Raw genomic sequence first — 27,405 nt, forward strand, 5'->3', positions numbered from 1 at the left:
TAGAAAACTGCTGATTCATATTAAAAGATGTTCACCTAATCAGGAGTAAAAAGAACCAGAAATATCTGAATGTGTTTATTATTTTTCAAGATAAATAGCCCTTTTCAAATTTCTAAGGAGGAACTAAAAGGGGAAAAAGAATAATCCTGAGTTCTGGCTATTGGAAATGGCAGGAAATTTTCTCTTCTTATGATTTTAAAATTCATAATTTTTCAAGATTCTTTTTAGGAAGCCATCTATCTGTGTGAATCAATTCCCTGGTTTATTACTCCCCCACAAACCCATCATTTCATATAACCATAGATTATCAATCTAGAAGGACCTAACTTTTACATTTGTCAAAGAGGTATTCATGAAACACTTGTTGATGATAGCAAGACAGATTTTATTCAAGACTATTGCATTAGGGGAGAGACTATTGTAATAGGAGAGAGAGACTGAGCTCAGCTCTGAGTACAACAAAGTCAAATGGAGATTTATAGTCCACTAGCAGAGTGAAGGAGTCAGTGGATGAAAAATTACTAAAAGGAGACATCAAGGGTAAGCAGATTCTTGCTAAACTGGCCTATTAGAGTTCTCGCTAAAGGCAGTCCAAGGACTTAGACATCAGGATAAGGAATGAGGAACTTGATCAGATATCAAGGGTGGGGAGGCTCTCCCTAAACTGACTTAGCAGGATTCTTGCTAAAACTGGACTCAACAGACCAAGGCCAGGGCCCAAGGGGTGAGGCCTAGTTGAGAAGAGGGCTCAGAGAAAACTGTCTAAAGTTTAGTCACAGATGAGAAAACTAAGGCCCAAAGAGGTTAATAAGCTTGCTCAAGGTCATATTGTTAGTTACTGGCATAACTGGGAATCTGACTTGGGGCTCTCCAGTACTCCGTTAAGTGTCTGTTCTACTAGTAACATGTATCATCTTTCCACAAAGGCAGTTATATAGCTTGATGCTTATGATCTGGCCTCTTATTCTAGTTATAAATATGATAAGTGATGGAGCAAAGCTGCTTCTGCCATTTTAGGAGACGCTTATAGATAGCAGACTGGGCCTTGACTGCACTTTCTTGTTTTCTGTTAACTCAAAAGCTCCATCAACCCCTACTAACTGCTTCTTGTGTTTTACCTAAATGGATGTCATCAAAAAGATTAAGACAAACACATGATGTTTAACTATTGCCAAGATAAAGAGAAGACTAAGATATTCTTTGAAGTAATTTTGAGTCCTGCCCTATCTGACTTACATAGAAGTCTGCTGCCTTGATCACTTCCAGACTTTACTGTCAGCTAGAATATTGTTTTCTTCTGAGGCACTAGAATATATTCAAAGAAGAAAAAGGAAAGTAGCCACATTACTTTAAAACCAATTTGACAGCTTATTTACCAGATGTACTCTAAATTACATAGTTATTGGAATCTGGTATCTGCAGCGTTCTCTCCTTTGCAACAGTTGAAGACTACAACCTTAAGTGGAAACTGGATTTAAAATTTACCAATCAATTCATCAGCTTATCTTTAGTTATTACCACGTATATACAAGACTTGAGATTTTTGTTTTATTTTGTTTTTCAGTTAAACTTTGTTAGATCTTTTGAGAAATAATGGATTGAGAGCCTCATATACAAAATTGACTTGGCATATAACTCATTAAAATGTTACCTTTTAGAAATTAAAGTCTTAGAAGTTTTGCTATGATATGATCTGAAGTTTTCCTTGTTACTTACTCAGACTGAAATATCATATAGTTCAATGACATATTTTTCTAAGAGTTCTTGTTTTGGTCCTTCTATATCAAACACATATATAAAATGTCTTTACTCAAACTCTGAATTATCTTTGGTAGGAATTCTGATTTATCTAGCTAGTTGTGTTGCCAGACTCTGCTCAAAGTGTTGTCTTGAGTCAGTTTGCTGTATGTGATTTAGAAACGATTTAAACAAACAGAAGCTGATTTTTGGCCTCCTGAATTTCAAATTGTCAAATGCTTTAAAAGTTTTATTACTAGGTAGTAATAGCAATGTTTTATATTTATATGACATACCACCATTTATATCATGTAACATACTTTCATTATAAGCTCCTTGAAGGCAGAATTTGGGTCTAGCTAATCTTTGTGTTCCCTGTAGCATCTTGCACATGGCAGATATGAGGTCAACATTTTTTTAAATGAATTTGATCTTTATAACAACTCTGAAGGAGGTTAGGGCAGACAACACTATTCCCATTATGTGGGTGAGAAAACAAGCTCAGAGAGATTGAATTACCCAGAATCCCATAGATATAAGTAGTAGAGCCAAGAATAGATCCTAGGTCTTCTGATTCCTAGGATTCAGTGCTCTAGCGCAATTTATTCTCTCTTCTAACCTCAGTGCTTATAAATCATAGCAAGACTTGTAAGAAAAGGAAATTGTGTTTATAGTCAATTAACATTAACCAAGGGTTGTCCTGTTTGTAGGCTTTTTATCTTTTTATTTAATGATCCTTCTTTTAATAGTTAATAGCCTATTTTAATATGTGCATTGAATAATATAAAGTAAATGTGATATTTTCTGTGGTTTGGGGTGGGGTATTGCATGCCAAAATATTTTGAAGTTCCCCTTCACTGATGGTCTTCATATCTTTGGAAAATTCAAGTTCAATAGTGAGCAAACATATATTGGCTTTTTGTCTTTGAGTAACTTATTACAAGTAATAATGCACAGAAGAACGCCTCTTGATGGATTATTTTAAAAAATCACTATCTGACTTCATGGAATGATTTTCAAAGAAGACAAACAGAAGTACAGTTGGTAATGGCCATTGTATACTCGTGTTTTAATTTCTCTATTTGATCACCTATGATCTTTGTATATTTGTCTAATAAGGCCTTTAAATTTAATTGTAGCTCCTTGGAGCAGCCTGCACACACCAATAAATTTGCACCTCATGTTTTTACTAAAGAATGGCAGAGGCCAAGGTAAACTTTTACCCAGAGGAATAGAAGGCTATCAGTGAAGTGGTACTACCTTTCCAACTTTAATGTTTTGAAGGTGCTAACTTTTGGAAAGCCACTGTAGCAGTGTTAACATGTCTTCAGTAGAGTTTTGCATTTTTTGCATTAATGAAAATTAGCAGCTTATTTTCTAGAATAAGCTCTATTTTAAAATATTTGGCTCTCTATACTCCTGTAGGGTTCTGTTTGCATACTGATTACGCTGTAGGTATAAGAAATGCTGGCAAAGAGGATTATTGTTTAACTTGTGCTATAATGTGAACCACTTCTAACTCATAATCTTATTTTGTACTGTGTGATGTCTGATACTGCTAACATCGATCTTTGGGCTTTGGTGAACTCTGATCTTCCCAGGTTTTCAAGGTTAGACTCTTCACTGGTCAATTCTTTTTTTTTTTTTTTAATGCTTTGTATGTGTGACAAGAGAAATGCACTTTTTTTGCTATAATTCAGAAGTCATTGAAGAGTGCTGTTATCCTCAAATACTACCTGCTCTGGTATTTAACATTTTGGTGAAGGTAATGTGACTTGTTTATAATCAAGTTTGAAATGACATTAGGTCTTTGTGGTTTCAATTATTTATAATAGGTAATTCATACATAGAAACATGTTGAATTTTAAGTGGAAATACACTTATTTTTATCTTTAAGACTGCATTAAGATATTTAGGCAGGCATCTGGCCCATTTGTAACCTCTGTATATTGATTTTATTTTCTTGAATTTTTGTTGCTTGAGATTGATCAGATCTGTGTTTTCATGGCTATTTTCAGTAATGGAAGAGGGTAACTATTGAGTATTGTTAAAAAATAAATCTCGTATCATTAGCAAATCAGTCATTTAAATTTGAGAGACTCTAGAACAACAGGTCAGAATTAATAACATGTAAATTTCCCCAAATTTCCTTTTAATTGCAAACAGAGCAATGCCCAAAATATGCCTACTTTTTTTCCAAATGATAACAATGTTCTGTTTACTTTTCAAACTGGGGAAGCGGAGTGTAAAATGTTCCTTTTTTTCTTCCTCTTAATCTTACCCTAGTCATTGTTAGGCTGATTCACAGATAGTTTACCTTTCTCTTAATAACCTGATTTGCTACCTGATTTCTAGTCCAAATTATACATATGGATGAGACTAACAATTTTTCTTAGAAAACCCTATCAAGGGGTTTGAACTCAGAAGTTGTTTTTAATTTGTTTGTTTAAGTTCAAAGTACCCCAACCCTTTCTTTATGATTGGGAAGGGAATTTTTGAGTGTTTCTGTCTGGTTGCTGGGCTAGGGTGACTATATGATTAAAACTGTTTAAAGATAAAATGATTGTTGTACTGTTGTGAACCTGCTTTCTCTTTCTCATGTGACAGATAAAACACTGTTATATTATGAAATCACATAGATATAGCTGAAAGATTAAAAACAGGTTTATATTTTAAAGATATGTTCTTACCCTCAGTTTTACTAATAATGAAGATAATACTAGTAATAATAATAATTGTTTAAAACTTCTTATATAATTCTTACTATGTGCCAGGCACTGTGTTTATATATATTATCTTATTTAATTCTTGGAACAACCTGATAAGGTAGGTACTATTCTTATTTCCATTTTAAAGAAGAGGAAATTGAGGCTAAGATGGTTAATAAACTTACTGAGGTCAAACAGCTAAAGATTAATGGAGCTGGGATTCCAACCCAGTGTTCTAGCTCCAGAGTCCAATAAGACTTTTCCTCCTCAACCAGTTTCCAATATTCCAACCCAGCATTCTAGCTCCAGAGTCCAATAAGACTTTTCCTCCTCAACCAGTTTCCAATATTCCAACCCAGCATTCTAGCTCCAGAGTCCAATAAGACTTTTCCTCCTCAACCAGTTTCCATCCCACAGACGACAGATTTGGTAACTTCTTAACTGGCTTAGTCCTTTGTTGGGAACAGCATTAAGCTCAGGCACGGAACACCTTGGCTTCTAAGTTTCAGGCATTCACAGCTTTTAAACAGTGTCTCACAGTCCTCATTTAGGTTGCCAATGACATTTTTTGAAAGGATGAAATATTCTGGACACAGAACCAAATCATCATTAGTTGTTCTTTCCTTTGTTTCACCACTTCCCCCATCAGGCCCCAAATTTTAACAAAAATGACCCTAACCTTGTTAGCCTGTAGCCATTGATTCTGGGTCATAAGAGTATTGGAAAGGATAGGATCAAAAAGGAGACCTTTTGTGCATATTGTAAGCATGAACTCAGTATTCTAAATTCACTTGCCTATGTTATTTCCTTCAAAAATAATCCCTACATATTTTCCTTTTTTGTTGAAACCAGTGAAAAGCTAAAATTACTGGAGGAGAGAAGGTATAAGTACTCACTAGTTGCTGTTCATTATTTGGGGCTTCGTAATTATTTTCTTAAGGCAGGACTACTTAGTCTCCACCTCAGCTATTGCTTAGCACACTACAGGCAAGTAACAGCTATTTCCCACCTAGTGTGAAAAAATGTGGCCATTTATCAGATCTTCTTAGTTGCTTAATGGACCTGATATCTTTATTTAGAAAGAAAAGTTTAAAACACAGTATAAGGAAAGAGCTTACCAAATCCTTTTAAATTACTTTATTTATTCAGAAGTTATATGCCAAATCCTTTATTTTTCTTCAGAAATATTTAAAATGTAAATAATACAAAAACATTTTAAAAATAAATTCAAAAGTACTATATTGAATCAATAACTTTCTGACACTAAAATATTCCCATGTATTAAGTATGTCACTAAAATGAAATTAAACAATTAGTTTGCTTAAATAACTATCTTAATTACATAGTAATACAAGCTGAATAAAAGTAACTACTTACAAGTAAAGCAATTTTATTTTAATCACAATGAGACAAAGGGTTTGAATCCCTGATTGCCCTACGAAGTGTGGTCATGAATCAGCAACTTTAGCTACAGGACACTAGTTTATCTACAGGGCATTTGTTAGAATGCAAATTCTTGGGCCCCTCTCCAGCCTAACAAAATTCAGAACTCTGGGGTTAGACCCAGGAATCTATTTTAACAAGCCCTCCTGTGTATTCTGATGCATTTCCAATTTGAGAACAGTGTCCTATGGTGTCTCTTTTGGTTCACTTAAACACTTAGTTAAGGATTACAGAAGCAATCTTTATTATAATGTCCAAAGTCCTTCCTTTAGATATGAGCTTATTGGATTAAATATATAGTAAAATACAAACTAAAAGAGTCTGCAAACCAGTGTTAATAACAAAAAGAACCCAGCCCAGTTTACATTAGAGAGTCAGCATGGATCTATATTTTTAATGTAGTCTGGATTTTATTCTGCAAACTAATAGTATTTAGATGACTAATAGTATTTGGATAATGTAAAAGCCTGACTTTGATGCTATTCTTATGTTATACTGAAATGTGATTATTTGTTGTGCATTATCAAGGTCTAGCAGGTCCAGAAGGTCCCCGGGGTCTCCCTGGAATTGGGGGCATTAAAGGAGAGAGAGGAAACCCAGGCCAACCTGGGCAACCTGGTTTGTCTGGTTTGAAAGGAGATCAAGGACCACCAGGACTCCAGGTAGGAAATGGGAGTATTTGATGAGGAAGGGGGTGTGGGTGCTTGCATTCCAAATGAGAATTCCAAATTGCATTATTTTAATTAGCATTTACTGGTCAAAGCTCTTGACTAAGCTATATGTGTGTGTGTGTGTGTGTGTGTGTGTATTTATTTATTTATTTATTTATTTATTTATATATGAGAGCATTGCATGTGGAGGAGTAGTCCTTCCATAGAGAAGTAATCATGGTGAGTGTGGGGATATTTTAGACTTTGAAATTAGATAGAGTTAGGGTCAGATTTCAGCTCCTCTGTACACTTCTACTTTGTGTCTGTGAGGAAGGCAGACAGACACTTTGCGTTTCTGTCTTTACCTGTAAAAAGAGAATAATAGCATATCCCCACGTCTGTGTTCATGTGTTTTCCACCTTGGTTTGAGTGACCCAGAAAGTCACATACTTCTTTATGGATCCTCAAAGCTTCCTTCCTTCATTCAGGAGGATTGTTGTTAGATTTTGCAGCCAACAGGGTCTGGGCTCAGTCTTTTAACTCTGATGGCTGCTTTATAGCAGAAAAAAATATCTAAAGAAATTGTCCGTAAAGCTTTCCAACAGCTAACCATTTTTTCCTGTTATCACTATTCTTCTAGACACCTAGGCTTAAAATTTGAATCTTCTCTTTATTCATTCTCTACTCACTTCCTATCTCATTCATTTCCCATGTCCTTCCAGTTCACATGTCACTATGCCTGATTCAAGACTACTGTCTGATACCAACATTTTATAAATCTGGTATTGCCGAGTTCTGTTCATTTTCTTGCATGCAAGTTCTTACATTTGCACTTTTCTAATTTTTGTTTGGAAATAATGTTAAACTTATAGGAAAATTGCAAGAATGGTGAAAAACCACATTTACCCAGATGAACCAATTGTTAATGTCTTGCCCCATTTGCTCTCTGTATGTATGTTGTGTGTGTATGCGTGTGTGTGTATAATTATGTATTTTTTTCTGAAATGTTTGAGAATAAGTTGTATCTACCATGTCCCTTTATCACTAAATACTTCAGTGTGTAATATTTCCTAAAATTAAATATATTCTTTTATATAACCATAGTACAGTTCTCAACTTCAGGAAATTGAGCATTGATGTAACATTTTTATTTCTGCCCACATGTTCTAATTGTATCAATTGACTTAGTAATATCCTTTATAGCATTTTTCCTCCTCCAAAATAGGATCCAGACCAAACTATGCATTGCATTTAACTGTTATATCTCTTTATTCTCCCTCAATCTGAAACAGTTTCTAAACCTATTTTTTTCATAACCTTGACATTTTTGAAGAAATGTAGCCGTTCCCATTTAAAAAACAAAAAAAAGAATGTTTCTTCTTTTGTCTGCTGTTTCTTCATAATTAGATTCAGGTTATGCATCCCCAGATAGAATACTCCATGAGTGGTGTGTTCTCAGATATGGAGGCCCATGATATTCATCTGCCCTTCATTAGTTATGTTAATTTTTATTATTATTTTTTGTTTTCTGCGGTACACGGGCCTCTCACTGTTGTGGCCTCTCCCGTCGCGGAGCACAGGCTCCGGACGCGCAGGCTCAGCGGCCATGGCTCACGGGCACAGCCGCTCCGCGGCATGTGGGATCTTCCCAGACCGGGGCACGAACCCGTGTCCCTTGCATCGGCAGGCGGACTCTCAACCACTGCGCCACCAGGGAAGCCCTAGTTATGTTAATTTTGATCTTCCCATCAAGTTGTTACCTCGTTTCTCCACTGCATGGTTACTATTCTTCCCCTTGTAACTAATAAGCAAAGCTACAGGAAGACACATTAAGATAATGCAAATATATATACTATTCCACGTCAAAATTTCTCCCTAGATATAATATCTATTTATGATTTTTGCCTCAACTGTTCAATACTGTGATAGTGGCAACTACCTCCACATATACCACTCAGCCCTACTGTAAGCAAGAGCCTCCCTTCTCTTCTATTTACTGTCTATTTGTTATCATTATGGACTCATAAATTCTCATTCTCTTCAATGATTCATAATTTTTATTCTATCATTACTTATTTTGATGCTCAACCTGTCCTAGATTTGGGAGCCCCTTCAAGCTGGATCCTGTGACTTTCTGATATGCCCTCCATTTTAAAGTTCTTTCTTACTTTTGGGCATAAGATGTTCCAGCCTTGCCTCTTTTTCATTACTACTGATAAGAGCTTCATCGTTCCACACTTATTTTCCCTTTAGATCCATTCTGGAGTTATTTTCAACTCTTCTTCTTCCCATAGTTTTCCTGGTCCTCAAACCCAATTAATTAATAAGCCCACTATATTTTTTTGCTTAGTCTTTCAGACTTTATCATTTCTTAGATTCTAATTCATACACTTACCACATCAGGGCTACACTAAAAAAGAAGTGCCTTTGTTAATGATAGTAAAAAGATAACTAAATTTATTAAGTATACATCATATGCCAATCAGTTTTCTAAGTACTTAACATGAATTATCTCATGTAGTCCTCACAACAACTTCATGGAGTAGATACTATTATTTTCTGTATGTTAGAGGTGAGAAAATGATGCATCAAAGAGGTTAAACAACTCAAGGTCACACAAGCTAATAAGAGGTGAATTGGGTTTTGAATTCTGGAAGTCTGACTCTAGAGCCAGTGCTACAAATCGCCACCTATGCTCTCACTTCCTTCCCTCCCCCCAACTTTTTTCTAAAATTAATGATTTTATTTATTCAGGGTAATCCTGGCCGGCCAGGTCTCAATGGAATGAAAGGAGATCCTGGTCTCCCTGGTGTTCCAGGATTTCCAGGTATTTGAAGGGGTGTTTGGAAGTTTCCCCTTTTACATTAAACTCCTTTGGGAGAAGACACCCATTTTCTGATTTGGCTGGGTAAAGGCTGTGGCCCTGTTGCTTTGCTGTGCAATTGTGTTCTTTGCAGGCATGAAAGGACCCAGCGGAGAACCTGGTTCAACTGGCCCTGAGGGGGATCCAGGACTTATTGGCCCCCCAGGTAAGAGTTATTTCTGGAGCTAGTTATACCTGATACTTAAACTCATTGAAGAATTTGAAAGTTTGCATTCTGCCTTTCAACCAAAACTTTCAGAGTCTCAGTCCCCAACAGTTGGGGGGAAATAGGCAGGACTCTCTCTCTATTAACTAATCTTCTCAAGCTCTCTGTTTCAATAATGTATTATCAGGAGCAGACCTTTTAAGTTTAAGGTAGATGCAGGACCAACAAGAATGCTTCAATGAGATTTTTATTGACCTTTATACTAACTTTCCCATATTCATTTGAATAGATCACAAGAGCAAGTCACATAAGTATGTTTGTATATCTTTAATATGAAGAGTTCTTTTTGCTGAGAGACTTAAAGAGGTTTCCTGTAAACTGTGAAACAGAGCATCTACTAAATTCCTCTACTAGTTAGTTCAGTGGGTCCCTTGACAAGCACAACAAACAAAAACTGCAAATGATGTTAGAATCAGAATGGACTCTACAGCAAATAGAATTGTCTAACCTTGACACCAGTGTTCACAGATTTGCACTGGATTAGACTTTCTTGTAACCGAGTCATGATTCAAGGCTTGAAAATTGAGACAATTTGCCTAATTTGTCCATGGACCCTAAGAAAATTATTTATTTTTTCAGCCTTTTGGGTGAGATAATGATAATTTTCCCAAACAGATTTCTGTTGGACATAGCAAATTCCAATACATGTAACTTGTTTCTCTCAAACCAATTCTTATTACGATCTGAGGTTACTTTGGCATCCATTCTTTCCGACCTTTCTCTTCCCTACCTTCAACTTCATGTGCTTTGCCTCTTAGGTCCCCCTGGATTACCTGGTCCTTCAGGACAGAGTATTGTAATCAAAGGAGATGCTGGTCCACCAGGGGTTCCAGGCCAGCCTGGATTAAAAGGTCTACCAGGACTACCAGGACCTCAAGGTTTACCAGGTACCTTTGTAGATCATCTTTTTAAGCCTTATGTATTTGAAAATATTTCCCTCATTCTTCTTTCACTTGTTAGAGTTTGTCTCTGACAATAGGAGTCTCAGCAACTAGTAGAATACCAGACCACCAGGTTCCATTTCCTTTTCTCCTTGAAAATGTTCATTTCTCATGCCCTAATTTCTTTTAGGCCCAGTCCAATTTCTTTTAACTCCTCTGGCTATCCTAACTTGAATGATTAGGTTAATGTTGTTAAAATGTTGTTCTATAATGAAATTAATATGCATTTAAGATATGGTGCTTTCTCTATCCCAACCACAAGAAGGATAGAGGCTGATTTGGTGGGCTATAAATTCCCCACTGTGAGGCCTCCTGATTTTTAAACTAAATCCTATCTAGTTGGCCATTTAACTCTATGCTTGCAGCCAACTTTGATTAAAAAGAAAGCTAGAAACTAACTTCAGTCTTTCTGTTTTATCAGGTGGCTTAATAGCAGTCTTTTCATAAATAAAGTGTACCAGGCAGTAACAGCCTTGCCTATGGTGAGATATATAATAAAAGTTGGCCTTGGGCTCTATCTTTTTCTGAAGGCAAGGTGAACACAACTGCCATATTATGGAAATCTCCACAGAGGCAAATGAATTGTTTAAAGTTAAAGCTAAATCCTTGTCTGCTTGTTTTGTCCTGGGCTTGAGCTGTTCCTTCGTTTATCTGAATTAAAGACAAAACCAGATTATGAATTCAGTGACACTCGAGGACCTAAGTGTCCCAAATCTATCTGGATGTGGATTTATTCTACCCACATTTGAAAACCCTACTTCATTTTCCTATAGGTCCAATTGGCCCTCCAGGAGATCCTGGACGCAATGGACTCCCTGGCTTTGATGGTGCAGGAGGGCACAAAGGAGACCCAGGTTTACCAGGCCAGCCAGGTGAGATGTGCTGCTGATACTAGTTTTTAAGTCTGGGGGACCTCTGGACATACGGCCTCTGATTGAAGCTGTGAGAGCCTCCTCTTGAGAGAGCATAGCTAGGTGGGGAGTCTGTTGCTTGGGAAAAATGGGATGACACAGATGTGCCAGTATAAGAGAAGCATAGAAAGGTGGTTTTTATTTATGTGTTTAGAGCACTGGAAAACCCAGCTTTTCCTCAAAATGAGGATTTTCCAAGTACTCACTGTACTTAACTGTTCTGATAATTTTCAATATTTTTTGAATAAATTTATTTATTTTATTTATTTATTTTTGGCTGTGTTGGGTCTTCGTTGCTGCGCATGGGCTTTCTCTAGTTGCGGCGAGCAGGGGCTACTCTTCGTTGCGGTGTGTGGTCTTCTCATTGCGGTGGCTTCTCTTGTTGCAGAGCCTGGGCTCTAGGCGCGTGGGCTTCAGTAGTTGTGGCACATGGACTCAGTAGTTGTAGCACACGGGCTCAGTCATTGTGGCTCGCAGGCTCTAGAGCACAGGCTTAGTAGTTGTGGTGCAAGGGCTTAGTTGCTCCGCAGCATGTGGGATCTTCACGGACCAGGGCTCGAACCCGTGTCCCCTTCATTGGCCAGCTGATTCTTAACCACTGCGCCACCAGGGAAGTCCCTCAATATGTTTTAGGTAATCTAAATATAACTCTAAATAATATAAACATAAAAACAGTTGGTAAAAACTAGCAGCGGCAACAAGGCAGATTGGTGATAACTGTGTTGCTCCTAGAACCAACACCCTCCTGTTTCATTAACTGTATTTCTAGGGAAGAAACAAGTTAGTGCCATCTTCATCACATATATGGGCATTGCTGTGAAATTCCCCCAAATGAAAATCTATACACACGGTGGCCAAAGGCCTGTAAATAGAGAAATTTTTTATTTATTTTTTACTTTTTTTATTTTATTTTTTTTATTAGTTTCTGCTTAATAACAAAGTGAATCAGTCATACATATACATCTGTTCCCACATCCCTTCCCTCCTGCGTCTCCCTCCCTCCCACCCTCCCCATCCCACCCCTCCAGGCGGTCACAAAGCACCGAGCTGATCTCCCTGTGCTCTGCGGCTGCTTGCCACTATCTATCTACCATATGTTTGGTAGTGTATATACGTCCATGCCTCTCTTTCGCTTTGTCACAGCTTACCCTTCCCCCTCCCCATATCCTCAAGTCCATTCTCAAGTAGGTCTGTGTCTTTATTCCTGTTTTACCCCTAGGTTCTTCATGACATTTTTTTTTAAACTCCATATATATGTGTTAGCATACAGTATTTGTCTTTCTCTTTCTGATTTACTTCACTCTGTATGACAGACTCTAGGTCTCTCCACCTCATTACAAATAGTTCAGTTTCGTTTCTTTTTATGGCTGAGTAATATTCCATTGTATATATGTGCCACATCTTCTTTATCCATTCATCCGATGATGGACACTTAGGTTGTTTCCATCTCCGGGCTATTGTGAATAGAGCTGCAATGAACATTTTGGTACATGTCTCTTTTTGAATTATGGTTTTCTCAGGGTATATGCCTAGTAGTGGGATTGCTGGGTCATATGGTAGTTCTATTTTTAGTTTTTTAAGGAACCTCCATACTGTTCTCCATAGTGGCTGTACCAATTCACATTCCCACCAGCAGTGCAAGAGTGTTCCCTTTTCTCCACACCCTCTCCAGCATTTATTGTTTCTAGATTTCTTGATGATGACCATTCTGACTGGTGTGAGACGATATCTCATTGTAGTTTTGATTTGCATTTCTCTAATGATTAATGATGTTGAGCATTCTTTCATGTGTTTGTTGGCAGTCTGTATATCTTCTTTGGAGAAATGCCTATTTAAGTCTTCTGCCCATTTTGTGATTGGGTTGTTTGTTTTTTTGCTATTGAGCTGCATGAGCTGTTTATAAATTTTGGAGATTAATCCTTTGTCAGTTGCTTCATTTGAAAATATTTTCTCCCATTCTGAGGGTTGTCTTTTGGTCTTGATTATGGTTTCCTTTGCTGTGCAAAAGCTTTGAAGTTTCATTAGGTCCCATTTGTTTATCTTTGTTTTTATTTCCATTTCTCTAGGAGGTGGGTCCAAAAGGATCTTGCTGTGATTTATGTCATAGAGTGTTCTGCCTATGTCTTCCTCTAAGAGTTTGATAGTTTCTGGCCTTACATTTAGGTCTTTAATCCATTTTGAGCTTATTTTTGTGTATGGTGTTAGGGAATGATCTAATCTCATACTTTTACATGTCCCTGTCCAGTTTTCCCAGCACCACTTATTGAAGAGGCTGTCCTTTCTCCACTGTACATTCCTGCCTCCTTTATCAAAGATAAGTTGACCATATGTGTGTGGGTTTATCTCTGGGCTTTCTATCCTGTTCCATTGATCTATCTTTCTGTTTTTGTGCCAGTACCACACTGTCTTGATTACTGTAGCTTTGTAGTATAGTCTGAAGTCAGGGAGCATGATTCCTCCAGCTCCGTTTTTTGTTCTCAAGATTGCTTTGGCTATTCGGGGTCTTTTGTTTTTCCAAACAAATCTTGAATTTTTTTGTTCTAGTTCTGTGAAAAATGCCAGTGGTAGTTTGATAGGGATTGCATTGAATCTGTAGATTGCTTTGGGTCGTAGAGTCATTTTCACAATATTGATTCTTCCAATCCAGGAGCATGGTATATCTCTCCATCTATTTCTGTCATCTTTAATTTCTTTCATCAGTCTCTTATAATTTTCTGCATACAGGTCTTTTGTCTCCTTAGGTAGGTTTATTCCTAGATATTTTATGCTTTTTGTTGCAATGGTAAATGGGAGTGTTTTCCTGATTTCACTTTCAGATTTTTCATCATTAGTGTACAGGAATGCCAGAGATTTCTATGCATTAACTTTGTATCCTGCTACTTTACCAAATTCATTGATTAGCTCTAGTAGTTTTCTGGTAGCATCTTTAGGATTCTCTATGTATAATATCATGTCATCTGCAAACAGTGACAGCTTTACTTCTTCTTTTCTAGTTTGGATTCCTTTTATTTCCTTTTCTTCTCTGATAGCTGTGGCTAAAACTTCCAAAACTAAGTTGAATAAGAGTGGTGAGAGTGGGCAGCCTTGTCTTGTTCCTGATCTTAGTGGAAATGCTTTCAGATTTTCACCATTGAGGACGATGTTGGCTGTGGGTTTGTCATATATGGCCTTTATTATGTTGAGGAAAGTTCCCTCTATGCCTACTTTCTGCAGGGTTTTTATCATAAATGGGTGTTGAATTTTGTCGAAAGCTTTCTCTGCATCTATTGAGATGATCATATGGTTTTTCTCCTTCAATTTGTTAATATGGTGTATCACATTGATTGATTTGCGTATATTGAAGAATCCTTGCATTCCTGGAATAAAGCCCACTTGATCATGGTGTATGATCCTTTTAATGTGCTTTTGGATTCTGTTTGCTAGTATTTTGTTGAGGATTTTTGCATCTATGTTCATCAGTGATATTGGCCTGTAGTTTTCTTTCTTTGTGACATCCTTGCCTGGTTTTGGTATCAAGGTGATGGTGGCCTCGTAGAATGAGTTTGGGAGTGTTCCTTTCTCTGATATTGTTTGGAAGAGTTTGAGAAGGATGGGAGTTAGCTCTTCTCTAAATGTTTGATAGAATTCGCCTGTGAAGCCATCTGGTCCTGGGCTTTTGTTTGTTGGAAGATTTTTTTATCACAGTTTCCATTTCAGTGCTTGTGATTGGTCTATTCATATTTTCTGTTTCTTCCTGATTCAGTCTTGGCAGGTTGTGCATTTCTAAGAATTTGTCCATTTCTTCCAGGTTGTCCATTTTATTGGCATAGAGTTGCTTGTAGTAATCTCTCATGATCTTTTGTATTTCTGCAGTGTCAGTTGTTACTTCTCCTTTTTCATTTCTAATTCTATTGATTTGAGTCTTCTCCCTTTTTTTCTTGATGAGTCTGGCTAATGGTTTGTCAATTTTGTTTATCTTCTCAAAGAACCAGCTTTTAGTTTATTGATCTTTGCTATCGTTTCCTTCATTTCTTTTTCATTTATTTCTGATCTGATCTTTATGATTTCTTTCCTTCTGCTAACTTTGGGGGTTTTTTGTTCTTCTTTCTCTAATTGCTTTAGGTGCAGGGTCAGGTTGTTTACTCGAGATGTTTCCTGTTTCTTAAGGTGGGATTGTATTGCTATAAACTTCCCCCTTAGAACTGCTTTTGCTGCGTCCCATAGGTTTTGGGTCATCGTGTCTCCATTGTCATTTGTTTCTAGGTATTTTTTTATTTCCTCTTTGATTTCTTCAGTGATCACTTCGTTATTGAGTAGTGTATTGTTTAGCCTCCATGTGTTTGTATTTTTTACAGATCTTTTCCTGTAATTGATGTCTAGTCTCATAGCATTGTGGTTGGAAAAGATACTTGATACAATTTCAATTTTCTTAAATTTACCAAGGCTTGATTTGTGACCCAAGATATGATCTATCCTGGAGAATGTTCCATGAGCACTTGAGAAAAATATGTGTTCTCTTGTTTTTGGATGGAATGTCCTATAAATATCAATTAAGTCCATCTTATTTAATGTATCATTTAAAGCTTGTGTTTCCTTATTTATTTTCATTTTGGATGATCTGTCCATTGGTGAAAGTGGGGTGTTGAAGTCTCCTACTATGAGTGTGTTACTGTCGATTTCCCCTTTTATGGCTGTTAGTATTTGCCTTATGTATTGAGGTGCTCCTATGTTGGGTGCATAAATATTTACAATTGTTATATTTTCTTCTTGGATCGATCCCTTTAGAGAAATTTTTTAAATAAGCTCAAGTCGAGTGGCCAAATGGAGAATGGGAACCAGTGGTAGATTGAAATTAGACGTTTTGAAAAGTTTCCTTAGAGTACCCTGCCTATTCTCTAAACAAAAAGTTATGCGTGAGAATAATTCCCCAGACAGATTCAATGGAAAATGTTTATCAGCACTGAAGCTGGCAAGTTGATGGCAGCCACACCCTTCCTTTCTCGTTGATGAACAAAACAGCAGGCTGAAATTTCATCATGGGTTTTGCACTCCTTTAGTACAGCAAGAGACCGGATAAAACAAACCCCCCAAATAAGCATCACTTTTTCCCGTCTAATGTTCCATTCCCTCAGTATTTATTTAGTGCCTAATGTCATCAACCAATTTCAGAAGAAAAAGAATACATTTAAATCTCTTTGAGGGCAGGGACTGTATTTTATTTATCTCCAAATCCATGATATCTGACAATGCCTTTGTAGACATTCTATAAATATTAACTAATCAAACAAGGTCATAATGTTGTGTCGATAGCCATAATAGTGAATCAGAGCTTACTTAATTTGTATACTGATGATTCTTTGGAAATAGGTATCCGTGGTTTGGATGGTCCCCCCGGGCCAGATGGATTGCAGGGTCCCCCAGGTCCCCCTGGAGCCTCCTCTGTTGCCCATGGATTTCTCATCACACGTCACAGCCAGACAACAGATGCACCACATTGCCCACAGGGAACTATCCAGGTTTATGAAGGCTTTTCTCTCCTGTATGTACAAGGAAATAAAAGAGCTCACGGTCAAGACTTGGGTGAGATAATCAGCATCTTATTTCTTACTATGCATTTTGTTTTTGTTTTGAAAATCTTGTTGGGTTCTAGAGTAGCCTTGGCCAAAGTGTCTCTCTCTATTCTTTTGGGGCTTCCAAACTGAAGATCATGTCAAGGGCAGCTGAATATATTCACTATAAGTTTTAAATAAATAATATTTAACTTTAAACTAAAAGCATTAATTAGCTAGTGTGAGGTACAATTCTCGGCCTAAAGCAAGGCATTTGGAAAGGGCCATATGTACTTTTGTTAGCTTAGTTATTGAGGAAACAGATTCTCTGGGCTCTCTATAGTATAGCAGCTGCTTAAGTGGGCAGTGTTTGTAACTCATGGGAGATAGTTTCCTCTTTTCTGACACTGGTCTTTATCAAGTTAAAGATAAGTGCTGAAGAGAATCTTGGTTTCTAGATCAAAGAAAGTAAGGTCATTGCTTAATTTTGCTAGTTCATGAATAAGCTCCTTAGCTTTATAAAATGTTATCAGAGTAGTTTAAAGCTGTACAAAGCACCATATTTCCATATAGGCTCCACTTCATTTAATGTGTTCTCATGCATCTTCTCTATGCTATAGGGTGGGCAATTTTGTTGATGGGATGAGGCTGGACAGAATGACTTTCAAGACCTCTTCCAAATCCCTAACATTTCTTTTTCTGGAATTCTGACTTTTCATTTTGAGGCCCCATTGTTTGACCTGGGGCTGCCTATTTTAGAAATCACTATCCCTCTTACCTCCATAAAGACATTTAAGAAGATAGTCTAGGTCTCCAGTTTCTGGGGTCTCCATAGTAAGAGGCCTTCTGAAGTCTCTTTACCTGGGCCATTCTCTGAAAACAGTTCTGCAGCAACAGAGACCTCCAGAGGTCTGCTGTGCTCACTCTGCTCCAGGGGACATGGCCACACCTGCCAGGCACATCTACCTACATGGAAGCCAGTAGTCACAGATCATTTTAAAGAGCCTAATAAAGTAGGAGTTTGCCCAACAACTTTCTTCTTTCTCTTCTATTTCTCGTTTTCTCCTTTTCAACTTCCCTCTGCTACTTTTCCTTCTCTCTTTTACTTTCTTTATGTACCATCTTTTTCTAATTTTAGAATCGACAAATCTTCATTGTGAAAATACTCTTATCTTTTAGATAATTTTCTCTAGTTTTTCTCCCATAACCTTTTTTTTCTTTCTTTTTTTTTTTTTTTTTTTTGTGGTACTCGAGCCTCTCACTACTGTGGCCTCTCCCGTTGTGGAGCACAGGCTCCGGACACGCAGGCTCAGCGGCCATGGCTCACGGGCCCAGCCTCTCCGCGGCATGTGGGATCTTCCTGGACTGGGGCACGAACCCGTGTCCCCTGCATCAGCAGGCGGACTCCCAACCACTGCGCCACCAGGGAAGCCCTCCCATAAACTTTTTCTCCTTTTAGTCCATTCTCTCTTTACTGTCAGAGTCTAGCTTATTCCCATAATCAAGCTTATAATCTTCAAATCTCTAACCTATCAAGTGAATAGAAAGCATTAGAAGTTTTTGAACATGATGAAATTCACAAATGTAATGCAAAGAAAAAATGGGATCTCTTACCCTGTATATCACTACAACTTTTCAAAATGTGTGTATTTGGTCAAACGAGACCCATCATGGTATGTATTCAGACGAAGAGGCTATAAACTGGCCCTGACTCAGGTACAGCTTATTCCTCAGACATAGGAAGGCCATGATAGGGCCCAAGATCCCAAGTGTGATACTGGATTGCAGGGTCTATGCTAGAGCTCACTCAAGGATCAAACTGGAGATATCTTGATGGCTAAGCAAAGAATAGTTATAGGTTTGATGTTAAGGAAACAATCACCTGATTAAGTAAATACATAGTCTCTGCTGGATTAGTGAAAGGATTATGGTGTATAAAAAAGAGGGTGGAGGAAACACACTGAATACTAAAACCATTCTGTCTGGGAGAAAAAAAGCATACTAGGAACCATTAGTCTATAGTTTTAATAGAGGCATTGAGAGTTCATGAGATCACAGTCTCTTTGAATGTTTAGAAACTGTAACCAGAATTCTGCATCATTATGGGTAGTCTACAGCATAAATACAACCAAACACCCATGTTCTCATCATTATGGGCATTCCTTTTATGCACATCTTCCTTTTCTTTCTGAGACCAGGGATATTTCCATCTCTGTCCCTGATTAGTAATGTTAGTTTTATTTTTAAATTACTTTATAATTTAAAAGTACTTTCATATTCATTATCCAATTTGATTTTCACAACTATGATCAAGAATGATATAGGACAAGTATTGTATTTTTCCACTTCACACACCCACACGCACGCGCACACACACACACACACACACAAACTGGCTAAGCGGTTAAGTGACTTATTCAAAACCACACACTCAGAAAGTGATGGAGATATGAATTGACTCCAACACCTACCAATTCTTTTTTTTTAATTGAAGTACAGTTGATTTACAATGTTGTGTTAATTTCTGCTGTACAGCAAAGTGATTCAGTTATACATATATATGCATTCTTTTTTTTATTCTTTTCTATTATGGTTTATCTCAGGATACTGAATATAGTTCCCTGTGCTATATACAGTAGGACCTTGTTGCTTATCCATTCTATACATAACAGTTTGCATCTACTAACTCCAGACTCCCAGTCCAACCCTCCCCAAACCCCCTACCCCTTGGCGACCACAAGTCTGTTCTCTGTGTCTGTGAGTCTGTTTCTATTTTGAAGATCGTTTCATTTGTAACACCTACCAATTCTAAACCCATTCGTTTTTCAGTTATGTCAATTTTGTTGTTTGCTCTCACATGACTTTGAAATCATTCACCTCTCTGAGCCATTTTTTTCTGAAAAAAGTATAAATTACAATAAATCAATGATTTTCAACCTGGGGAACTTTTGAAAAGGTTCCTAGCCCCATCCCAAACCTATTATATAAAAATTCCCAGTGATTCTGACAGTCTACCAGTTTTAAGAATTATTGCTCTTTTGTCAGTCACCTTCAGCCTGAGATAAGCATACCCCTTTGGATACATGAGGAATTTCCAATGCATAATTTTAAAGGACTTAGTTTACAAATCCTCAACTTTCATATGTACTTTCTCCTAAAGTCGAACTGCCTGTGTATGTGCTTTGGATAATCTTGTTTCCCACATCCCCTTTCACTACCACCCATCTCCCACTTTATAAAAGACTCATACTATGGCATATTGCCTTGAAACATGAAAACCTCTAGGGGACATATTCAGAGGAATAATTCAAAATAATGGCTTTGTTAAAGTCTCCATCAGCTCAGGCTCTAAAATTCACTTCTAATCCATCTCATTAGGAAATGCATTTCCAATAAAAGTTTTCTTTTAATGTTTAGTAATTATCAAAATGTATAATAAACTATCTTTTTGATCAATGTGAATTAGTAATTATTATGATGATGACCATTCAAAATAAAATATTTACCATGTAAAGCCTTAGGGTCACAGAAAGTTTTTAAAAGTTACTTTAAATTTTTGTTTCAGAAAACTATGATTGGATAATCAGTAAAAGACTTTCAAAAATAAAAAAAGTACATTAGGATAGAACTGTGTGAGAGAAGTGGAATGGAAATATAATTTCCAAATACAAAAGGAGCACTGTATAATTTCCAGTTATTAAAGATGAGTTTATGCACTTTTCAAAAGGTTTATTGTTAGGTTTCAAATACTTACATTGGATACATTTAAAAGAGTGATGTCAAAGTTTGTTTTTAAATATAAATATTCACAAAACACTACAAATGACAGCTGGCAATGTTGAAATGTGGTTTGCAAAATTCCAGGCTCCAGTATTACAAAGTATAGAAAGGTGGGTTTGAAGCCAAGAGACAATAACCAATAACTTAATAACTGGCACAGTATCAATTTAAACTTCTGATGAAAAATTTGAGATGTCAACTTAAAAATGTGTGAGGGTGGTACATCATTTTTCATCATTCTTTTGTGAGTAAATGAGAAAAGAATGGCCTAATCACTGGTAGAAATAACCTCTATTGCCCCTACCAGCTCAGAAATTTAAAGACTCTAGTTCCTTTCCTTTTTTTTCCCCTTACGTTCTTCCTTTCTCCCTTATTTACTTTTTTCCTTTGTATTATTTACCTGCAAACCTGTCCATGGTTGCTGTGCATATTAGTCAGCACTACAGTTTTCCCTAGGCTTAAAGAGATTGTGAACCCACATAAGACATCGACTGGGGATGTCTTGGAAGAAGCGAGGACAGCCTGGAGAGGAAATACTGATATGATATTATAAGGAATCAGTGTGTGCCTTTCACTCGTCTACAATAAATTACCCACTATTCTCCGTAAGACACCATTGTTTATAAGATGCCTCACCAGTTTAGAAACAGTGTTGGGGAGTATATAATAAGCTACCACAATAAATGTCTACATAAGTTGTAAGATCTATCCTGATTTTAGAGATGTAAAAATATGAGTAAATGTGCATCTTATAACTGAAGAATTAAAGTGTATTTATTATCTAAGAGATGGGGGAAAGTTCCTCTTTGAAAGGTTGTGAGTATGTTTGAAGAAACTAATCATCATGACATTTTTTCTTTTTCTCCCCATTTCTTCCCAGGAACGGCCGGCAGCTGCCTTCGTCGCTTCAGTACCATGCCTTTCATGTTCTGCAACATCAATAATGTTTGCAACTTTGCTTCAAGAAATGACTATTCTTACTGGCTCTCCACCCCAGAGCCCATGCCAATGAGCATGGAGCCCCTGAAGGGCCAGAGCATCCAGCCATTCATTAGTCGGTGAGACACTGGTATACCTTTGATTCTTATCAATCTCCAGTTAGTTTAGCTAGTTAGTTTAGCTAGTTAGAAATGAGTCCAAAGCTAATAATCTGATCATATTCATCTCAGGTTAGGTAGAATAGAGGTGCCTTTATTATACTCAGTGCAGTATGTAGTTTGATCCATATTTATCGGAGATCTACTTTTGACCAGGACCCATGATAGACTAGTGCAATATACAAAAAAAGCTCACAGTCTAGTCACTAGGCAAATATATGGAAATTAATATGTATCAGGCTTGGGCTAAGTGCTGCAATAGATCCAGTAAAGTGTTATGAAAGCATTGGGAAAGGGATATTTAATTCCAGCTAGAGAAATCTGAGATGACTATATGGAAGAAATATGTTTTGAACTGCTTAGCCCTTGAAGGATGTAAAGGATTTAAGACACAGGCATTTATAAGGGAGAAAGGCATACTAGGTAGAGAACATTGGAATGGGTTGTAGACTGGTATGTCTAGAATGTAGTTTCTAAAAGTTGCAGAGGGAGAAGAGATCAGAAAGTTAGCTTGGACCTGGACTGTAGAAGGCTTTCAATGTTAGGTTTTAGTTTGGAATTTATTTGGTATGTAATGGGGACATCTGAAGTTTTTGAGCTTACAGGGAAGATTACAGAAACATCAATGTATAACATGGATTTCAAAGGGGATAGTCCAGAGGTAGAGACCAGTTAGATTGAGAATATCGCTGTAGTCCTGGTAGGAGTGGATTGGAACTCTCAGTAGGGTACATGTATCACATTAATAGAATAAATAAGATTTGGCATGATTAGTTATGGGAAGGAGAAAGTGGTAGCTGAGACTTGGTGCATGAGTAACTAAGAGGAGGGTGGTGCCATTAATAGAGATTTCCTAGAGTGTTGCTACATTAGAACCCTAGTTTAACTCGACCTCCTAGGCATGTTAGATATTGCTATTTTCATTCTGATCATGACCCAATTGACCTAGGAGTCTAGTAACCATAAAGGGTGAATCATTGGAAACTCTAGTTTCTTTGACATTGAATATAAAGTTTAAACCTCATTCAGCCTCTCTTAATAGCAAATTCATGGTGCCCTTTTCAATATATTTGCCCGAATCCTTTAGGAATTCATTTTTTTGTGTGTGATTTTTTTTGTCAGTCCCAACCTTGGGAATAAAAGATCCCCTAAAGGCATTCCCTATTTTGTAGATAAACTTTACCAAATTGGTTTAGTCATATTTCAAAAGGTACCCTCATGCTCTTTACTAAAGATTTGGTAGACTCAGCTGTATTTTACTTGATTTTATAGATTTAAGCCACATCTCCAAGTGCCTGGGTACTTGCCCAGCATTCTGGATATGTTGTACTTCTACAGGTATGGCCAAATGGTTAATAAATATTCTTTGGGCCAAAAATAATGGGTGGGAATTAAGAAAGTGTCTGTTTCTTGTCTTTTTAAGTTTACTAGACATTGTTCTTACCACAGTTTTAGCATTACTAAATGTCTCCCCTCCAGTTGGGCAGTTTGACAGCAAGTAGTATGTGCAGTACACTAAGCCAGACTCTTACAGCAATTATGACATTGACTGTAGCAAGTATGGACACAAATTTATTGCAGAATAGAAAATGAAAATGCTATAGCAGTGGTTCTTTAGTTTCTTTTTAAAAAAGCTTACACTTTTCATTTATAACTTTATTATGTATATTGGGAGGCTGGGCTTATGCAAAAGCAATTCTCAAAGTGCATTTTTCTCCTCTTTTTCTGAGCACTGAAGACACCTTAATGGGCTTTTATACCAGGAAGCCTTCCAAAGAAGAGGGACTGCTATTTCCCATATGCTTACTCTGTAGATTGTGTTCCTTCTGCCTTTCCCTTACCAGATGTGCAGTATGTGAAGCTCCGGCCGTGGTGATTGCAGTTCACAGTCAGACCATCCAGATTCCCCGTTGTCCTCAGGGATGGGATTCTCTCTGGATTGGTTATTCCTTCATGATGGTATGCAGCACTCTTCCTTGTCTTTGTCATCAAAGCTGACTGTCCGTCATATCTACATTTCTATCTAATATGAGGAATCCCTATCATTTATGTAGTAAGAAGCTTGAACCTCATATAGCTTCTCTCCAAGCACTGTGTTCCCTCTCATACATCTGCTGGAACATATTTTCATAATCTGCCTGTTTCTTTTGTTGGATACCTTTGGTGTGGATACTGTTCTGTTACCTCTGGCTCTAGTTCCTTCACTGGCTTTGAATTTTTGGCCCAGCTCAGCATATATCTTTGGATATTCACTAAGGTATCATGGCACATGGGTATTGTGGCACATTTTCCCTTGTCTTTTCTAGCACACAAGTGCAGGGGCAGAGGGCTCAGGTCAAGCCCTGGCCTCCCCTGGTTCCTGCTTAGAAGAGTTTCGTTCAGCTCCCTTCATTGAGTGTCATGGGCGGGGGACCTGCAACTATTATGCCAACTCCTACAGCTTTTGGCTGGCAACTGTAGATGTGTCAGATATGTTCAGGTAAGGTGCTTATGTATGGCTTTAGTTTAGGTCCTAAGCTTCCTTCAGAGGTGCTAGCGAACAGAGAGGAAGTTCATGGATGGTTTATACCCAACAAATGTTAGGAATTTAAAGGACCATGTTGTTTATTCTTGCTTGTTCTCCTCATATACCAGACTCAGGTCAGCAAAGCAGACTTGGCTAATAATAGGTATATGTAGTTTGAGATGGCTTGGTAATAATTCTTCAAAAGCAAAACAGAGCAAGGAAAGGTTATGTGACCTGTTCAATAACAAGTGAGCAACTGAAGCCACCCCAGAAATTGAAGCAATAATCTGTGTTGCCTTCCCCAGTCCAGTAGTCTCCTTTCCCAGAATGTTTTCAAGGCTCTCATCCAAGTGTTTGAATGAGTAAGATCACATATGATACATGGACCTCAGGATACTTTATCCTACTGGAATTTTTTTTCAATTTCAATTTATTTTTATATGTTGCTTCTTTTGTTATCATTAATATTTTTCTTATGTATTATCTTTATGTAATTGTTATGTATTGTCATTTGTTCATCATCAATTTCCCAGATCCCTCTCATTCTAGGACTATTAAAAAAATGTATAAGAGAAAGAGAGGGAGAGACAAATAGACAAGGGTAATGGCGGCAGGGAGGAGCGTCACAAAAATACCTATGACCACTAATGACTCTTAGGCTATAGCAGTCATTGCGTTAGATTGCATTGCTCAAAAGTTAACCAGTAAGTCATCAGAAGAGCTACTGAAACACAAAGAGAATGTTTACATATGAATTTGAACCAAATACCAGAAAAGGCTAATCTGATAATCTTGCTTCTTATTTCCCAGCAAACCTCAGTCAGAAACGCTGAAAGCAGGAGACTTGAGGACACGTATTAGTCGATGTCAAGTGTGCATGAAGAGGACATAACATTTTGAAGAATTCCTTGTGTGTTTTTAAATGTGATACATATATATATATATATATATATATATATATATATATATATATATATATATATATTCATTCCCAGGATGCAATGTCTCACTCTCCCCAACTTTACCACTGCTGCCACCAATGGTGCTACTATATATGACCAGGAGAACATGCTGACTAGTAATCATGAAGATTCAAATGTACCTCAGCAATGTGCCAGAGCAAGGTCTCTATTATTTTTCTACGAACAAAATAAGGAAATGAATTTACTTTTTGGGTCCAGAATGACTTTCCCCAAGGATTATAAGATGAAGATTATATATTTTGCCCAGTAACTAAAATGGCACGTTAAAAATTCAATTAAGAGAAGAATCACACTGAGTAAAATAAAAGACTGCAGTTTGGGGGAAGAATTATTTTTCATGGTGCTACTAATCCTACTGTATCCCAGTTTTTTAATATAAAAGTGTTAAGCTTATTTTGCTCTGTAAGTACAGAATGTGTATATTGTGTAAACAGCCTTTTAGCTCAAAATGTTGAGTCATTTAGATGTGACCTGACATGAATCACTCTTTACAGAAAACTTAGGAAAACCTAGAATACAAACAGCAAGAGTTTATATCCATGTTTATCAAAGTGAGAGAATTTATATTCTCGTATCAAGTTATTACCGAGAGTGAATATAACTTGAGTTTTATCCCCTAAGTTCTTATTTGACTAAAAAAATAGGTCATTTTTAGTCACTTTAATCAGAATTTTAAATGTACATGTTACATACCAAATTATAATATTTAATGAAGTAATTTCTCGTTTGCTATATTCTCCAAGACACTCTTAACACTAGATGCCCCCAGCTTTGATGTTTCTTACATCTTGTTTTTGCTCATCCCTGACTGGGCAAAGTTCTCCCAAATAATTTTGAGAAACAAAAATGTATTTAAAAAATTGACAATTCTTTTCCCTGTGCTTTTTATGTAAGAATTATTCTCCTGTGGGCTGTGCTTGTACAAGAACTGGGAAGACAATACTTAGTCTTCTCTCTTCAATTACAAAGCCAATTGATGTTTCTTACTTTTTTATTTTAAACATTTTATTATAAATAGTCATAAGAATACCTTATTTCCCTAGCTGTCATCTTCTCACTTAATGTTTTTTAACTCACCAATATCAATTTAATTAAAGATATCATATGTTGTAAGGATGGTTTGTTGTGTATCTCTTCAGCCTATGTGTAAAAATCTGCTCATTTACAGATAGACTACACATCTGCACATCAACAGGTAGTCTGCCTTCTCAGAGAATCATTTAGAGCAGTTCTAAAGCAAAAGGAGTTTCTGCAGACTTTGATCACTCTGATACCTGATAGGAGACATAATAATGTACTTTTTCCAATGAAGAAAACAACTCCTTGGAAAGTATTTTTGAGGTAATAAATTTATTAACAACATTGTGTTGATGGCTGAGAAAGGAAGCAGAACTACTTTCTATTTTGGGAAGAATTCATTAATAATGTTTAAAGCAGATTAGTGAGTTAATATTCCTAATGATTAAGAATGAACACATGTAGCTCTCTAAAATCGTTGAGGACTTGCCTCTATAATAAAGTGTGTATTATAGCTAAGATATGAAACAGCCAAATGATTTTGAGAATTTTAGACCCTAATATGAACCCATGTAAAAACTAAAGCTTAGAGTCTATAGTGGTAAAATTTAGGTTCTAAATAATGGTAGATCACAGTGCTGATTGCTCATAATACTGTTGATTTCAAAGCTAGCCAATTGCAAATTCTAGCTTTATTTTCCCATGAGCTACACGCATGAAAAAACTAACGGGTAATTGTAAGTGAAAATGCCATATTACATCCCATACATTTTTCTATACGCTGTACACCTGAAGGTTGCTCCTTGAGTCACAGCTGCAAACACTGATTCCAGAGGTTTTGCTGTTTGTAGCTTTCCCTCTCATGTTTAGCTGGTTGAAAACCTTGGCTCAAAAATAACCTCCTAATATTTTATATTTTAATAGTTGCATGTGCAGCTGGTCTTTGTATTTCTTAAATCCCCTAACTATCCCCAGCCCTGCTTTGTTGTTTAAAGTACATGAACCCAGTCCATTC

The 27,405-nt window shown here is 37.0% G+C and overlaps 1 protein-coding gene across 3 annotated transcripts in view; it reads left to right on the forward strand.

Moving 5' to 3' along the window:
- Positions 1-25,282, forward strand: part of COL4A5 (collagen type IV alpha 5 chain) — a gene marked incomplete at its 3' end in the record, with an annotated part of 237,781 nt that extends 212,499 nt beyond the window's left edge. The window contains exons 42-51 of one of the 3 annotated variants that reach the window (XM_079727040.1): positions 6,423-6,550; positions 9,293-9,365; positions 9,496-9,567; positions 10,386-10,514; positions 11,342-11,440; positions 16,826-17,038; positions 21,668-21,845; positions 23,729-23,843; positions 24,191-24,363; positions 25,201-25,282. In XM_079727040.1, the coding sequence (XP_079583166.1) occupies positions 6,423-6,550; positions 9,293-9,365; positions 9,496-9,567; positions 10,386-10,514; positions 11,342-11,440; positions 16,826-17,038; positions 21,668-21,845; positions 23,729-23,843; positions 24,191-24,363; positions 25,201-25,282 (1,262 nt within the window). Of the gene's footprint in view, positions 1-6,402; positions 6,551-9,292; positions 9,366-9,495; positions 9,568-10,385; positions 10,515-11,341; positions 11,441-16,825; positions 17,039-21,667; positions 21,846-23,728; positions 23,844-24,190; positions 24,364-25,200 lie in introns of all 3 variants that reach the window. The other 2 variants (XM_079727039.1, XM_079727041.1) reach the window with 2 other exon arrangements.
- Between the last annotated feature and the right edge of the window lie 2,123 nt (positions 25,283-27,405).

Source organism: Hyperoodon ampullatus (genome assembly GCF_949752795.1).
Source record: "Hyperoodon ampullatus genome assembly, chromosome: X".
Classification (NCBI taxonomy): domain Eukaryota; kingdom Metazoa; phylum Chordata; class Mammalia; order Artiodactyla; family Ziphiidae; genus Hyperoodon; species Hyperoodon ampullatus.